General features: G+C 37.7%; 1 protein-coding gene across 1 annotated transcript in view; it reads left to right on the top strand.

Moving 5' to 3' along the window:
• ADAM12 (ADAM metallopeptidase domain 12) overlaps positions 1 to 16,905 on the top strand; it is a 294,296-nt gene that overhangs the window by 177,703 nt on the left and 99,688 nt on the right. The window contains exons 5-6 of the mRNA XM_081954809.1: positions 1,053 to 1,129; positions 15,113 to 15,296. Coding sequence (XP_081810935.1) covers positions 1,053 to 1,129; positions 15,113 to 15,296 — 261 coding nt within the window. The remainder of the gene's footprint in view (positions 1 to 1,052; positions 1,130 to 15,112; positions 15,297 to 16,905) is intronic.

The following is a 16,905-nucleotide window of genomic DNA, read 5'->3' as shown; positions in this document are numbered from 1 at the left end:
GAAAGAAGATGTTACATTTCATCAGCAATAGCATTAACCTTGAATTCCAGGCAAATTCTCAACTTAATCGATTATGTATCTTCTTTTATCATTTTTTTGGTAAGCATCTGTGTTACCAAATCAGGAGACTCGGACTGCGAGATCAAGATAAGCTTTATTTGGCCAAATGGCTCAGACCGTGTAAACCCACATATGACATCTGAGCGAGGTTCTTAGGGAGAAGCGTGTTCTTATAACTTCCTCAAAACAGCTAACATGGAAATATTAAAGCATTTCAATTGGTTAAGTTCCTTACTTCTAAGCAAAGAAGCAGATTGTACCGTTTTTCCCTTTCATGTCTAGGCTGCAAACCCCATTTCATGTTATGTCCAAATCTCGCTTTATGTCCTGCCTTACCTGGATTAATTAAAAAGAAATACAATAACCTGCCACAAAGTGAAACAGGAGTGGACTTTTGAAAATAGAATTCCTTTTCATTCCTGTTCTTAATAACAAGCTGCTTCCAAGTCAGCACAGGATGATAATATATTCTTTCTCTTTCCTCTCCACTCTATTTCTCATGATCAATTTCTTGGTGAAGCTGTAAAATAGGAAATGGTTTTATTGCATTGTGTGGTAGGCTTAATTATGTCTTATGGATCTGCATAATTTTAAATAGATCTCTACAGCAAGCGCCTAAAGGTGAATGACAGTGTAATTTGCTCTGCTGTTTAATTTTACAAACTGTTCTCATCATAGTTTTCCGATAATAATATAAAAAGAAAAGCAGGCGTGTCCAGGAGAATTGCTTTAAATACTTGTCTGATCTTTGTCTTGTTGAAGGAGGCAGAGCATCATATTGCCTTGAGTTTGTGTAAATCTAGCATGAATCCCTGAAAATGTTCATGCCTTGTTTCAAACTAGGCAGAAAGATGCTTTCAGCATGATTATTCTCTCAATCACTGGAATTCAGAACAGATCTTTATAATAATAAAGAACAGAACACATCATACATCTATAGTAAGTTTATACATGGAACATTGGAATTAATCATTTTTTCTCTGTCTCATTAGAATCATTGCTTCTATCATGGCCATGTACAAGAATATGCTGAATCTGCAGTAATTTTGAGTACATGCTCTGGACTCAGGTAAGGCAAAGTATTTGAGATTATGGGCATATAAGATATAATCACAAGTGCTACCAGTCAATATTAATACCTTAGTCTAGATTGTGTAAGAAATCGAGATAAAGGTATTGCCAGTACTTAGATGGGTAGCCACCTCTAAAGACTAGAAAATTTATATTAAACAAGTATTTCGGAATCTCTGATTCTCTTGCCTCCTGGTACCTTCTGTGATTTTGGAATAACCATAGAGTTCACTTGATCATCATACATTTTTATGGTATACTTTTATCCCTTCAGGAATTCTGTCTTACTCTTTGTTCTTTCATCTGTTTCGTCCATTAGTTGCATTTCTCTGCATTTCTATTAATCTCTTTGAAACTATAAATATCCCTGTCTTTTTGTTTTCTGTGATAGGAATTGTCTTTCCTCTCTACATTATTCAAAAGTTTTTGAGAGAAGTTCAAATGTGCCAGTATTGAATTATATATGAACATCAACTATAATAATATAAATTATGAATATTAAGCATGTTTAAATATAAAGCATAAATTGAATGGGGCACCAAAGTGACAATATTCATATGTCAAATGTTGTGATGTAAAAAACACATTTATGTCATTGACATCATGATATCATTGTAGGTGTGTGTTGTTACATTGACACCATCATGGTTTTGTATGGATGCTATTGGTGGGTTGCTACCATTTAGCAGACTCTGGGAACAAATACACTAGTCTAAAAAATAGTGTTTGAATGTATCCCCAAAGAGAAGCTAGGAATGAACTTTGTATTGCTTAAGTTAATCAACCTATTTTCTGAGAAATCTAAATGTCAACACGTAGATGTAACTGTTCACATAGTATGTAAGATGTTTACTAATCTAGGGAAACATGTTTCTTTGAGAAACTGAATAAGATCAAGTAGACTTAATAATGCAGGAAAAGTCACAAATCTGTTGGGAAATCTTTAATGGTGTTTTTTATATCCTGGACCCAGTTCATAAATCTATTATTTTATATAGCCAGCAATTGGGAACACTGGAGTTTGATCACTAAATCATTCTGAGTTTATCATGGTGTAATTTACTGTAAATTTGCATTGTGGATATATTTAGAAAAGCAGGGTTGGAATTAAGCATGATTGTTTTTCATTTGCTTCAGGATGAATATTTTTAGTGTGATTGTGATATCGCCAAGTGATACATAACCAATTAAGTGGCTAGCTCAATATATTTAGTATTTTGTGAAGTAGACAGTTATGAATATTTCTAGATTTTTCTCTCAAAAAGCAACATTTAGTGATTAGTATACTGTACCTATTCTGCTGTCTCTCCTGTCTATTCAAATGAGATATCTATGTGAGATTATATGTCACACAGAATCATCTGTTGTTTTAATTTAATAAACCTAATTCACAGCTTGGTAGTACCATTTAATCCTAATAACCTTTAGTCTTACAATATTAGAATAAGAGCTAGTTAATAATAACTAGCAAGCAATGCAATTCATTTTCTAGGACTTAACAACTTATTGTCTGGTCTTTCTTACTACGGTTTAGGCCAAAAGGGTTTTGTTTTGTTTTTCGACATTCAGATATATTCACAACACTATGCCTCCTTATAATTGGAATTCCTTTTGATCGTATCCTGCCCCATACATCCCTTCGGCCGATTCGCTCACACAGAGAAGGACTCCTCCGGGTGCCGTCCACTAGGCTGTGGCAGCGGGCGACGCCTAGGGGAAGGGCCTTCTCTGTGATGGGCCTGACCCTCTGGAATGACCTTCCCCCTGACATTAGAATGACTACTGACCTCCGCTCCTTCCGTCAGAAACTTAAAACCCACCTGTTTCAGCTAGCCGGCCTGGCCTAATTCCAGCTTTCCCACCTCAGTTTTATTTTTAAATTTTTCTGATTGGTTTTATGGTCGAAGTTTTTAATTTTTATAAATTCGTACAGGGGTTATTTAATCTAATTTTAGCTATGTATACTATTGTTTGTATGGTTTTTTAAATTTATACCTGTACACCGCCCCGAGTCCCTTCGGGGAGAGGGGGCGGTCTAGAAATCTAATTAATAAATGTTGATATGTAGTTTAATATTAAGACACTTGGTGCACATAAACCTTACTCAACTGGAAGTTGAAGTCCAACATAGCAGGAGGACTTCATGTTGAGAAAGATTCCCAATTACTATTTCATTTCTTCCAGTTTCCTACCCTTAGTTGTAAAAACAAATTTAAATCACAAAATGCTAGCTTTTGAAAGCTTATTAAATTAAGGAAAGTATGTTCAAATTCACAGTTGCAGTTATTCATTTACTGTGAACATGTACATGTGTACATTGCCCCACAATATTTATTGAGAATTTCTTTCAGTAGGATAATTCATAGGCATATATTAATGGAGAGTTCGGTGATGTTGCATCCACAGATACAATATCCCCTATCACTCTTCTCTCCTGAAGTCTTTGAAAATTATTTTTAAAATGTAATACCTCAACATCTTGGGAAAGAATCCTGAAATGCGGTATTTTTGGCATAATGATATGATATGTTGATAAGATATGTGGTATATGATATAATACATTATATTAATAACCAGTCAGGGCATAAAACAACCAAAAGAAGCTGTAAAAATATTATGAAATGTGGGGAGACCTAGTCCATAGGATTGCTGGGAATCAGACACGATTGAATGGCTAGCATCCTTATCATAATATTTTGGTTCCCTCCATCATGCATAATTATTTGATGATATCTAAAAAATTTCCAAGCTCTGCTTAAGGTCTTCAGACAGCACTACATGCTACACTAAGCTTGAAGGAGCAGGAGTGAATTTATTCTATAAACATTTTATCTGCAGTGTTATTTGAAAAATCCAGCTAAATGTTATTGAAGCTAAGCTCCTCTCTTTGCTTTGTTCTACATTTTTTATCCATTGTCTGTACAGGGGGAAAAAACTGTACATAAATCTTTTGCTGATACCAAGATTATAGTACCATGATTCCTAACTGCAAGACTTTTAATCTTATTAGTGCTATCACTCACATTTTAACTCTAGGTTTAAATTCCTGGATAGCGGACATAAAAGCCCTGCTGGATAAATAGGATTTGCAGTATGAAAGATTTAGTGTGCGTAACTAGTGTCTCTTGATGATATGATGAATATGCACATCCTTTTCTTTGGATGCTAAATAGATTTCAAGATGCTAATGTGTCTACTCTATATTTATGAAAATAAAATGAATTCATTATACAGGAGAGGCATTTAAAATGAGAATACAGCCATGCTGGTATTTTCTAACCAAGGCTATTAAGCAGTTGCCTTAATTGTTTTGTCCTTTGCACACTAAAAAGCATGTAGAAAAAAACTAGGAAGCGGTAATGTCAAGGATGATCAGAATTTCAGATATGAGTCTACTTAAATATATACCAGAATAACAGCAGGAGCAACAGCTCAAATTAACCTATTTTTGTATTGAATAAAATGACAGAATGATTGAGTCAGAAAGAGCTTCTCTCTTGAAAGAAGATTTCCTGACACTTACTCTTTATTATGATAGGCTGGTTGAAATCTAACCTTAACTATGTTGGAAATTACTGTTCTCTCAATCCTAGCCTATCTTGGTTACAGCGTCACTGACTGATGCTAATATTGGTAGTGTAATAATAATAGTTTAATTGTATAACTATCAAGATTATGTTATTCTGTTCATTCAGTGTCTTATACAGTAATATCTACAGCAGATATGGGTATTCCTTTCCTGTAAATGGGAAGGAATGGGATGGGGTTGGGTGGGGTGGATGGGATGGGTTAGGATAGGATATTATATATAAGGTTATCTTATCTCTTATCTTTTACTTATTTTCCTTCCATTCAGCAAATCTATCATGCACACCTGAAAAACTGGCAAAATTCACTTTCTGGGACCCAGAGAACATGGATTACACGTTAATATCCCAATTGGCAGAATTGATCATGAATTAATTCTTTACCCCAATGGTGACATTTACCAATTACTTGAATTACTCACTCTTCACATCCTACCAAGAAACAAGTACCAAAAAGAGTTGATCAAAGGCTTGACAAAACCGGGTTAAGAAAGTGTGTATCCTGGCCCCCTATGTTAAAGAGTATACAGACTCTTTCCAAATTTGAATTTTACATCCTACGCATTCAACTAGAGACTAATTTCCACATACTCCCATGATGACATAGCTACTCTCTTCCCCAAATAAACTAGACTCTGCAGCAGCTATCGAGCTTTGGCTGAACATTGCTAATTGAGGGTCTGAAATTTAGGATTATGATTCATTTACTTGATCAAATAGTGGTTGTCCAACTCTAGTGGAATAAATATGCAAAACCAAAGCTGTGCTTTTCATCAAGGGATGCTACCAACACAGGTGGAAAATCAATAGCCATTCCATTAAGTAAGTAAATTTCTTCCTATTTCTAGTCATCCACTTCCTGGATATAGTAAACATAAGGGGTCACAGCCCAATTCCAGAAAGCTACCAGTGCAGTCATCACATTAGCCAGCTGCAAAAAGAACATATTGTTCCCAGCATCCATTAAAGTTTTCAGTGCTAAAATGCTGAGCCTATTGTTCAAGCACCCAGTTCAGTGCATAGTCTGATGATTCACGTTTTGACATCTAATCAATCATCAAAACTTTACTGCAAGTTTCCCACTCCAGTTCAAATGTGCTTCTTTGGAAGAAACTGAATTGCCCTCTAAAGCAGCTCAATCTCTTAACTGAGATTCTGACAAAGACATTTTATTTTTTGTGTTCTTTAGGTGAAATGCTGGCCCAGCTTATTTTGGAAAAGAAGTTTACTTCCACACAGAAGAACATTGCCAATGATTTGTCCTTCTGTGACTTTTCGTACACTTGCTCTTAATAGTATTCAGAACAGACAAAGTCATGCAAATAATTAAACAGACAGTCTTTGACCTGGATAAATAGAATGACAGATCTATTTGTGGGACCTTCTTTATCCCATTGTTTCTACTCAAACCACCAGATCTAGCACAGAGGCATGTTCTGACTTTCCTCTATTAAACAGCATGACTTGTTGGATCCAGGAGCTATGTTGGCTGTCTGGCAGTGTCTGCTTTGTGGAAAAGCATCCTCTGGAGATCTGAATCCTGACCTTATTGGCCTTCTGAAGCCCTGTTTCCTAAATGTTCAACTGAAATGGTTGGGTTAGCCCTATTGTTGTTGATGGTTATGTGTTTTTATGGATGGAAGATGTCATTTACTTGGGACATGATGTATTATTGTTTTAATTGTTGGCGTTTTTTGTATCAAGCTCAGATACACTGTTGAAAATATGGTTGGTCACATAAATAAGTAAATAAATAAATGAAATCCCATACTTCTGACTCAGTGACCTGTTCCATAATTCTCTCGTGCTCCTCAATTATCTCTGTAGGATACTTTCACTTCATGTAGGAGAACATTCACTTTAGGAAGACTCAGTGTCCAACAGCAAGGAGATATAATAAGATCCCTTGTGCAGAACATTTTTCCATTTCTTCTGCTTCTCTAGTTGAAACCATACCCTGCCCTTTCTACCTTTCTATTTTATTTATTAAATTTATTTGCCACCCATCTTGTTTTGAACCAACTCTGGATGGCTTATAGCAAGAGTCCCCAGCTCCCGGTCTGTGAACTGGCACCAGTCTGTAGCATGCCAATAACCGGGTTGCGTAAACAAGCGAAGTCCCATCCACAGAGTGCAGTCAGCACACAAAACCACACACCCTCCTGTCTGCAGAAAAATCTCTCTCCATGGAACCGATCCCTGGTGCCCAAAATGTTGGGGGCCACTGGCATTAAAATTCTTAGTAGTAATCAGAATAGACAAAGCCATGAAAATAATTAAACCAAAAGTTGTTAGAGTACTATCACTAATCTTCTTATGTAATCTGAGGGTTTTTGTGTGTGTTGTTATATACTCTTTTCTGCCTCTAGCTATAAATTAATGAAGTAGTAGTAGTAAAGATGAAGATAAAAATATATTCAAAAGGTGAGAAAATGGAAATTACCAACTAATCAGGCAGGCATTGGTAAGTGGTAAGAATCTAAAACAGCTCATAAAACAATTGATCTGTAAACATCTGGGAAGCAGTGTTTTTCCAGCAGCTTGCTGCCCCTCGATTGTTTCCTAAACTTGAAATTTCTGATTCTACCCAGCATAGTTGGTCTGATCAGATTTAGTTCCCATAATAGGCATTACTCTGAGAATTAAATTACTCTGCCTGGTGTAGCTGTTTCTCAATGTGACTATGCCTTTCTATCTTCTATGCTTGGATGGCAGAATATTCAGGGTTCCTAGTATAGGTCAGAGTCTTCTGGGTCCAGGACAGGATAAGGGGGGGTCTGTTACAGATTTGGCATAGGGCCTGAAAGCATCATGGTTTCCTTGTGGATGCTGCTTCCTGGTTCTCCTCATCCAGAAAAGATTCCTGAAACAGAATCATGGTGTTAACTCCACAGTGCTATCAGAAACTCAAAAAGTTATCAAACTTTTTTTTAGAATCTACATTATTCTTCAAAATAGATTTATTGCTTTGGCTCAACTTCTTTTTTTCCACCCTATCCCAAAGTTTTTTTTTTTAGCATTCTGGCTTGTTTTTATAGGATACTGAACTACTTAAGTTGTTTCTTCTTTGCAGTGCTTCCTGGAAAGACAGAAGCTTTAATGAAGCCTTATACAAATAATAATAAAATTTACCAACAAAGCAAGCATCTCCATCAACAATGGAGTCATAGATATAAAATATTTACAGTTGCTAAACACTCTGCAGTGATCCGTAAGTGTAATGAAAAAAAAAGGTATTGCTCTCTCTTGACTGGTAAAAGAAAACTTCCCAAGTTCCATTTACAATGCCTACAATATAACATTGTTTTGGATTTTAGATAGGGGTTATTTTATGCTATTTTGTACCATCTTATGAATGTATGTGTATGTCCTGGCCACCAGTTGGGAAAAAAATATTGTTGTACATGATGGTTATGACACCATTGTTGATGGAGAAGCTTGCTCCATCATATCTTTACCCAACAAGATCTAGAAAATGGAAATTTAGCCTCGCCATCTTTCAACAAGGGAGTTGACATTTATTAATCAATAGTTAAGTACTGTTCTAGAAAACTGGTGTGGCCATTGATTGTATCTGGAAAAATATTCCCAAGCTCATAAAAGGATATGAATAAGTTAATTGACTTCATCACAGTTTTCTGTACTTGGACATTCCAAATGAGCCAAGCATTTGGCTTAGGTCCAAGGGATATGACATCTGTCCTGGTGTTGGTAGAGGTTACAATTGATAAAACCAAAAAAGAAGAGGTCATTGCTTATGTATACGTCAATCCTGAAATCTGCTAGTACTCCTAAAAGACTTTGAGACATGTTAGTATAATCTATTGTGGATAAGCTAAAATCAACCCATAATGTACATTCATGGAAATCTATTTTTACCTTACATATTGCGTAAAGATATTTTACTGTGAAATGGATTATAGAATTTCCACAGGAGACCTTCAGTTGTGCTGAAGATATTTCTGTTAAATCATGCATAGTGACCATCACTTAATTAATTATGATCCTCCTCTGGTGTCTGAGGGTTTGGATCATTAGATAAACTTCATCAATGAAAGATGAAAAGATCTCCACATTCTGCAACTACTCCCTGTTATGGAATATCGCCATATTGGTTGCTGTCATCTCTTCCTGAAGCTTAAAATAGTCATGGTCCAGGGTACAATTTAATGTCATTATTCCTCCTAATGTTATAATCAACTTTTATTAAGTTTTCTTTGTCTTCATTACCTTGAACTTGTTTTTCTGAACATCTTGGGACTATTTCATTGTAGTTTTTATATTATTAAGCCTAGAGGCCAGGAGTGGGTTCCGGTACTGCTGGTTTGCTTGTGGCTGAGCTGTGCGCATATGCGCAGTGCAATAAAAATTTGATCTGTGCATGAGCAGAAGCAAAAAACAAGGTAGTGGTGCCTATAGTACTGCCCGGAGAACCGGTTCAGGGGTGTGGCAAGGCTGGGTTGCTGCTGGTTCCAGTGACCCAGGTTGCCAAATCACTACCGGTTCAGCTGAACCAGTCCAAACCAGTAGGAAACCACCACTGCTAGAGGCTGACAATAATTTTGCTATTTTTATCAAAAATTTCAGTAGGATAGGGTGGGACTCGAACATCCTTAAATGGGAATTGGCTGAAGGTACCTTCCATTTTAAGTGAGATTCCTGTGAAAGAAATACTGATAGCAAATTATTCAGGATATCTAATTTAGAGATAATTCTGCTTCAGTTTTCACAGGGAGGACTTTAGAATGATTTATTGGAGCTTCTTTCTCCCATTCATTTTCTAAAACAGTTGCATACCTCTCAAAAGTTTGCTTTCCTTGGAGACATTCAGTAAAGGATTAGTTTCTATGCCATTTTAATCACTGCTAAATTCTCTGCTATAAGCTTTATTGTTATTTATACAAGTACCTCTTATAGTATTGTACAAAACAAAATGAGTTGATGGCCCATGAAAACACGTGGCAGCATCATATGAATGTAAGATACTGGGTTTTAGATTTAATTGAGCATTTTATTAATTAATATTCAAGACAGTATGGATTCCTACAACCTTCTTGGCCTCAGAGAAGCTGGCTTATTGCAGATTTTTCTATATGCTATCTTGTTTCATTTGGGGTTTTGCTGTTTTTAAATGTTGGATTTTTCTTATTGTTGATATTAAAAATTCTTATTGTTGATATTTGTTTGGTGCAGTTAGCAGCCTAGGTTCCCTTGGGTTGTCTTTAAATGACAACACGTTCTCAATTGTGTTGTTTATTTGTTTGTTGCCCATCCTTTCAGATTCAAGAATTATTTAGAGGAAGCCATCTGTGGCACTATCCTTGATTCTTGCTAAATAAAATAAAATGAAGCTAGAATGAGCTAGAATTGTAGCCCTTACTACTGACTTACTGTAGCCCTGACTTACTATTGGTTACTTAGCCACCATTCAAGGCAACAGGGGATCTCCCAGATTCAAATTTTAAATGACTGCAACTCCCCCCCCCCCCGGTCACATGACTGCATATCAGTCACTCAGCAACCTGTTTGCATTTATGTCTGTTTGCAGCATCATGTGGCTGCATTTTATGGCACTTTTGCTAAAAAACAGCATTTCAATTTCTATTTTTGGCCAAACCTGTCCATAGAGAGCCATTGGTTTACTTACTGACCGTGGTGTTCCCCCAACAACCACTACAAAAAAGGTCATGAAATCCAATTGTCGACATGGGTAACTCAATTTACAGCAGTCACAATTTAAAACCCTGATGGGCAGGTTCCATTACATTGTAAATCCAGGATCACCTGTATATCTGATACAAGGTTTGCCAGTGAGTTCCAAATTATGTTATAATTCAAATATAGTTCAATGTAAGCACTTGTAAACCAATAGTACCACTATACTCTTATATAATTTGTTTAGACTACATAGCAGGAGACTATGTAGGAACTAAATAAAAGTGCGAGAGTTCCATATGTAAATGCAGATAGTCTTTTTATTTCTGATATCCCATCTTTTTCATTCATGGTCAAAAACTAAAATAAAAATAATTTTAGGTAGTCATCGGCGTATCACTATTCGTTTAGTGACTGTTGAAAGTTACAACTGCGCTTACTTTTACCACCCGTTCATCACTGTGAGAGTGCATGCACACTTGCGTCACATGCACAGGCACCTTCTGCTCATGTGTGCTGCCTTCCATGCATGTGCATTGCTCACATGCATGGCATGCACGCATGCGCAGGGCATCGAAGACGAGACTACATAAGATGTTTTGGAGCCAGGGTCGTTGAGTGGAGTTCGTTGCTACTGGTTCGAGCAAACCGGTCTGAACCGGCTGAATACCACTCTGAACTGCACTAAAAAGTGACTTAAGACCATTTTTCATACTTATAACTCTTGCAGGATCCCTTGATCAGGTGATCAAAATTCATATGCTTGGCAACTGGCATGTATTTATGACAGTTGGGTGTTCCAGGATCATATGATTTCCTTTTGTGATCTTCTGGCAAGCAAAGTCAATGGGGAAGCCAGATTCACTTAACCACCATGTTACTAACTTAATAACGGCAGTGATTCACAACAATTATGGCAAGAAAGGTTAAAAAAATGGGGTAAAACTCACTTAACAACTGTCTTGCTTAGCAACAGAGCTTTTCGGTCTTGTTTGTGGTCGTAAGTTGACAACTACCTATATAGCATTTTTTCTTCAGTTGTGTCTGATTCTCAAAGACTGCCTGGAGAAATCCCTATAGCAGCGATGGCGAACCTTTTTTGGCTTGCGTGCCATAAGTGGGGGGAGCGCAGGGGGGTCATGTGTGGGCATGTTGCACCCATAATACAATGCGTGACCCCCCCAGTGCACATGTGTGCACTACAGGCATGACCCCCCCTGATTTTTACATGCTTTTGTCGCCCTCCCCAGGCTCCAGAGGCTTTATAGGAGCTTGGGGAGGGCAAAAACAGCCTCCCCCGCCCCCTGACACCCTCTGGAGGTGTCAGGGAAGCCTCTGCACGGTCCCTGAAGCCTTCGGAGCACTCAAAACGACCTCAGAGGATCGTTTTGAGCGCTCTGAAGGCTTCAGGGACCGTCCGGAGGCTTCCCTGATGCCTTCAGAGCATTCAAAACGACTCTCCGAGCAAACCGGAAGCGCCTCGCGTGCCCTGACAAATGGCTCCGCGTGTTACCTGTGGCACGTGTGCCATAGGTTCACCATCACTGCTCTATAGTTTTTTTGGCAAGGTCTGAAGTGGTTTTCCATTGTCTTCTTCCCTGGATGAAGAGAAAGTGACTGGCCCAGGGTCACCCAGATGGTTTTGTGTCTAAGGTGGGACTAGGAGTCTCACAGCTTCCTGGTTTCTAGCCTGATGTCTACACCAGATTGTCTCTAATATTATATCTTCTCAAAACAAGATGAAAAATTAATATAAGAGGAGGACTTTAAATTCTAGTGAATTACACAAGGCATAAGTGGCCGAGCTAAATTGAAATCTCATTCAAAGTTGTGTGTTCCAGTGGTAATTGCAACAGAATTTGGTAGATTTCATATAAATCTCTGCAGGTTGATCCATTAGTAGAAAGTTCACCACCTTCATTTCAGGGCAATCCATGCATTTACTAAGGAGAGAAAGAATATGAACCTGGGACACCAAGCAAAGCAAAGCACATTATTTCACCCAGCAAGAGAGTTAACATGATCATGAAGATGGTTTTCCCCAATTGCCCTTGAGGTGTTCTGATTCCTGCAATTTTCTCTTTGCTGACACTGTTTTTGCCTTCTGCAAGGAACAGCTGCAGCAAAGGTAGTAAAAAGTTTTCAAAGCATTGAAAATAGGTCAAAGAATGCATGGAATCACCTAATGTCTCACCCTTATCTAACACAAATTTGAAATGAACACTTAATGAGGCCTTAAGTGTTCATTTATTAAGAGAACATTCCACTGCATGTACACTGTAAATGAACTAAGTCTTCTTGCTTTTATTTTTAAAACTTGTACGTCAAGTTTTAATTTTTGTGTGGTTCATGCATACTTAATTCTTCCCATTTTTGCATGTTTTGCAAATAGGAAGAAATGAAATACGATAAAAATCAGATTTATTAATCATTGTTTCCATAAAATCAAATATTTTGGAGTCTTCTAACCCTGCACAGATTGCATGACATTAGGTTATCTAATATTATAATTATTATAATTCTAAAATCTGTATCTAAAATGTAAATGATATGAATGGACATCTGCATTCTTCCATTGTGTTAAACATATTGAAATATTTTATCAATGGGCTCCCTTTTCAATAACACACAATAGACTGTTAATCATGTATAGTACAATATACTTTATTGGAATAATGGGCCATCCATAGCTGATAATTTGGTATTAGAGATACTACTCTTAAGGGTAAGTAGATCAGTTAAAGAATATAAGGAAGCCAAAATATATGTTGTTAAGCTGCTTTACTAATATAGGATTTTTCTCAAATCTAGCATGAAATAGATTATGTAATATAGGTTAATTTGGGCAGTGGTGCTTTGGAGCAGTGGCCCTTGACCTTTTGAGCGCTTCTGTAGAGAGAGATTTTTTGGTGGACCAGAGGTGGTGTGGTTTTGTGCTCTGCCTGCATCCCATGTGTGCGAGGATGGGACTTCGCTCATTTCTACAGCCCGGTTTCTGGTGCGCCGGTCTGTGGACCGCGGGTTGGGGACCCCTATTTTAGAAAACACAGCACTCTATTAGAAGGCCACAAAGTGAAAGTGACTGCATATAAAACTGGATAAAGTATCAAAAAACAATTTTGGAGGAGAAATCAGAATTTATCAAAGTGTTGGAGAAAAGAATTTTTTTAAAAAAACTAGGAAAGCAAAAGTATAAGTAGTTCAAGGTTCTGATATTCCATTTCAGATGCAATAGTTAAAGTGAAGTTTGTAAATTTCACCTTTTCTAATTACTTTGGCATTATGCAATCAGAACAAACGGAGGATCTGAACTGTACCCTCCTTGCTTTCTTTTATGCTATCATACTGTATCATAGCATTCCCCGTTATTTGATTTCTCCAAAGGTCATCAGTTCAGATTGCAACAGTCTGATATAGCTATGAGTCAATTAGCAGATGGACATGATGTTTCCAACATGCTGCAACAGGGTGAATTTAAGGGCAAGTGAGCAAGAGCCTTCTAGTACTTCTTATGAGTTCTTTCCTTTCTGCTTTAATTTCATGGCTGCCATGGTATGTTCTCACAATCTAATCCACTGTCTTTCAATTTGACAATTTTACAAGCGGTGAGCTTGAAGTTGATATGTCTTAAAGTGCCAAGTTTGAAAAATACAGGTCTAATCCTAGTAATGTGCTACTGGTGGTGTTTGGCATTACGGCTAAAAACAATAGTACTCCTTTGATTTATATATGTTAGCTTCCAATGCTCTGTATAGTTACCACAAATATAACAACAACAAGCAAACCAAAAGCCTGTGGTAGAAATACATAGAGGCTCTTATAACATGTTCCAACACAGTGGGCTCCTTCAAGATCACATGACTGTAGAAATTTTTTTGATGGTACCTTGTGGTTTTATTTCATTCATTTATTTCATTATTTATTTCATTTCCAAATTACCAATTCATTCTTCTTAGAAGCAGTTTCTTGCTATTAAAAACAACCACTTTAAAACCAGTTTTGTTATTACCAGAATAAGCACAGATTGAATATTAAGGCAGGCACATCTTAAAACAGATCCCGTACCCTGCGTGTGCAGCTTCATTTGTGCAAGAGATGGGCGCGGGTGCCTGCCCCTTCTGCAAATGAAGCAGGACACACACATGCTTGTCCACCACTCATGCGGAAGCATTCCCTCCCCCTTTGGCTGGTCCGCAAAGCCGGAAAGGTTAGGGATCACTGTCTTAGAACAATTGCAGACAACTGTACCACTGATGAGAAATTCTACACATTTTTCTTTTCTATCTTCTCAACACATCAATTTGAATTTTCCCTAAATTACTTTGATTTAGAAAACCAACCCAAATTCCTCTTTCTGTCTCCATAATTCTTGTTTTATAATATTCTTGGACTGAGTGGTCCAGAGGTTGAAGGCTAAAGGAAATATTATTTACATTGATTAATTTTATATGCAGTCATGTTAACTAAAATGACTAAAAATCTGAAGTGATGTTAATGCATTGCTATGAAGCATAAATATACTTTGGTGGTAGTCTCCAGTGTTTAAATACAAAGAAATAATCATCTTTCAAAGGAATGAGCTGAACACCGTCACAAATTTACAGAATTTTCTTTGTACGTTTTCAGACTTTAAATAATATACCATGTTGTGCCTTTAAAAAAAAATCATTTGGTTGCAAAGAAAATATAAACTAAATGCAATAAAGGAATTTTTCATTTGTATTTTTTTTATATCACAGGGGTATTATTTTTGTTGAAGATAGAGCCTACATTTTGGAACCACTGGAAGGAGCTATGAATGAACATATAATCTATAGACTAAAACACCCAAACCTAATCCTGGGTACATGTGGCCATCATCTCAATATTACAGGTGCTACTTTGGGGGATACTGCACAGTTTATTCCGACATTTACTAACAGAGTAAGTGACCATTTAATTTAGTTTTCTCATGTTTTTATAGTATATACTGAGTCAAATGTGGTATTATGACTCAAAATTGAGATGCTAGCTAATAAGTATATGTGTTTATTTATTTATTTGTTTGTTTGTCTGTTTGTTTGTTTGTTTGTTGAACTCCCAAGGAGAAAAACAGCTTCCCACAACAATGCAGGGCAAGCTACTGTATATAAAGAGAGAGCCAATCCCACACTCACCAGGTCTGGTGATTTTATGTAGTTGGGTAATGAGATGTTTGCAAACAAACAACCTGCTCAGAAAGTACCAAGGTCTCCACATTTAGATTACCACACTCAGAGAATTTACCATTGTCATAATAATAGAAGATCAGATCCATAACTTACAAAAATAAATGCTTGTTGTGTATTTTGGAGTGGTGTTCTTGGGAGTAAGTACTTTTTGTAAGTGATTAATAGTGATGAATGGACTGGTGTCTTTTAGCAAAGCAGTTTTTCTTCTTAAATACTTACTAAAGATTCCAAAGATTTAGAATGCCAGATTGAGGTTTATTTATTTATTTATTTATTTGCACTTCTAGACCGCCCCCTCTCCCAAAAGGGACTCGGGGCGGTGTACAGTCCACACAGCAAATACATCATCCACAGTAAAATTCATTAAATAGATAAACAGATGAATAAATAAATAAATATGGAGGAGGTTAAAAGAATTAAAAGAACTGTACAGCAAGAATATAAATATGGCTTTAAAACCCCTAAAATCAGTTAAATTTAAAACAATACCCTTAAAATACCAGTTAAAAATATATTTCCAGGAGCTAACAGTTATAACAGTTATAATTATGCCAGGCCAGCTAATCGGAACAGGTGAGTCTTCAATTTTTGTCGGAAGGAGCGGAAGTCCGTGGTGGTTCTAATATCGGGGGGGAGGTCATTCCAGAGGGTTGGGCCAATCACAGAGAAGGCCCTACTCCTTGGCGCCGCCCGCTGGCATTGCCTAGTGGACGGCACCTGGAGAAGCCCCTCCCTGTGAGAGCGAATTGGCCGCAGGGATGTATGTGGGAGGATGCGATCCCGCAAGTAACTAGGTCCTGTGCCATGGAGCGCTTTAAAGATGGTAATCAGAACCTTGAAACGCACCCGAAAAACCACAGGCAGCCAGTGCAGCTCGCGCAGGAGTGGTGTTACGTGGGAGTATCTGGTATTCCCCATGACAACCCGCACGGCCGCGTTCTGGACTAGCTGCAGTCTCCGGGCGCGTCCCAAGGGAAGCCCCATGTAGAGAGCATTACAGTAGTCTAGGCGAGACGTCACCAGCGCATGAGTGACCGTGCATAGGGCATCCCGGTCCAGTAGGGGGCGCAATTGGCGCATCAGGCGAACCTGGTGGAACGCCCCCCTTGCCACGGCTGCCACATGGTCATCCATTGACAGCCGGGCATCTAGGAGGATGCCCAAATTGCGCGCCCGTTCCACAGGGGGCAATTGCTCGTCCCCTATGGCCAGCGATGGAGTCAGCTGGCTGAACCGAGGTGATTTGGAAATCATAGTTTTAGAACAAGAAATCAAAATTGGACTGCTTTAGTTATTTGAAGGAGTTGCAATAGGAATACATT

Source organism: Natrix helvetica (genome assembly GCF_964273705.1).
Source record: "Natrix helvetica genome assembly, chromosome: 5".
NCBI lineage: Eukaryota > Metazoa > Chordata > Lepidosauria > Squamata > Natricidae > Natrix > Natrix helvetica.
The sequence above is the reverse complement of the archived record's forward strand: the minus strand, read 5'-3'. Positions and strand labels throughout refer to the sequence as shown.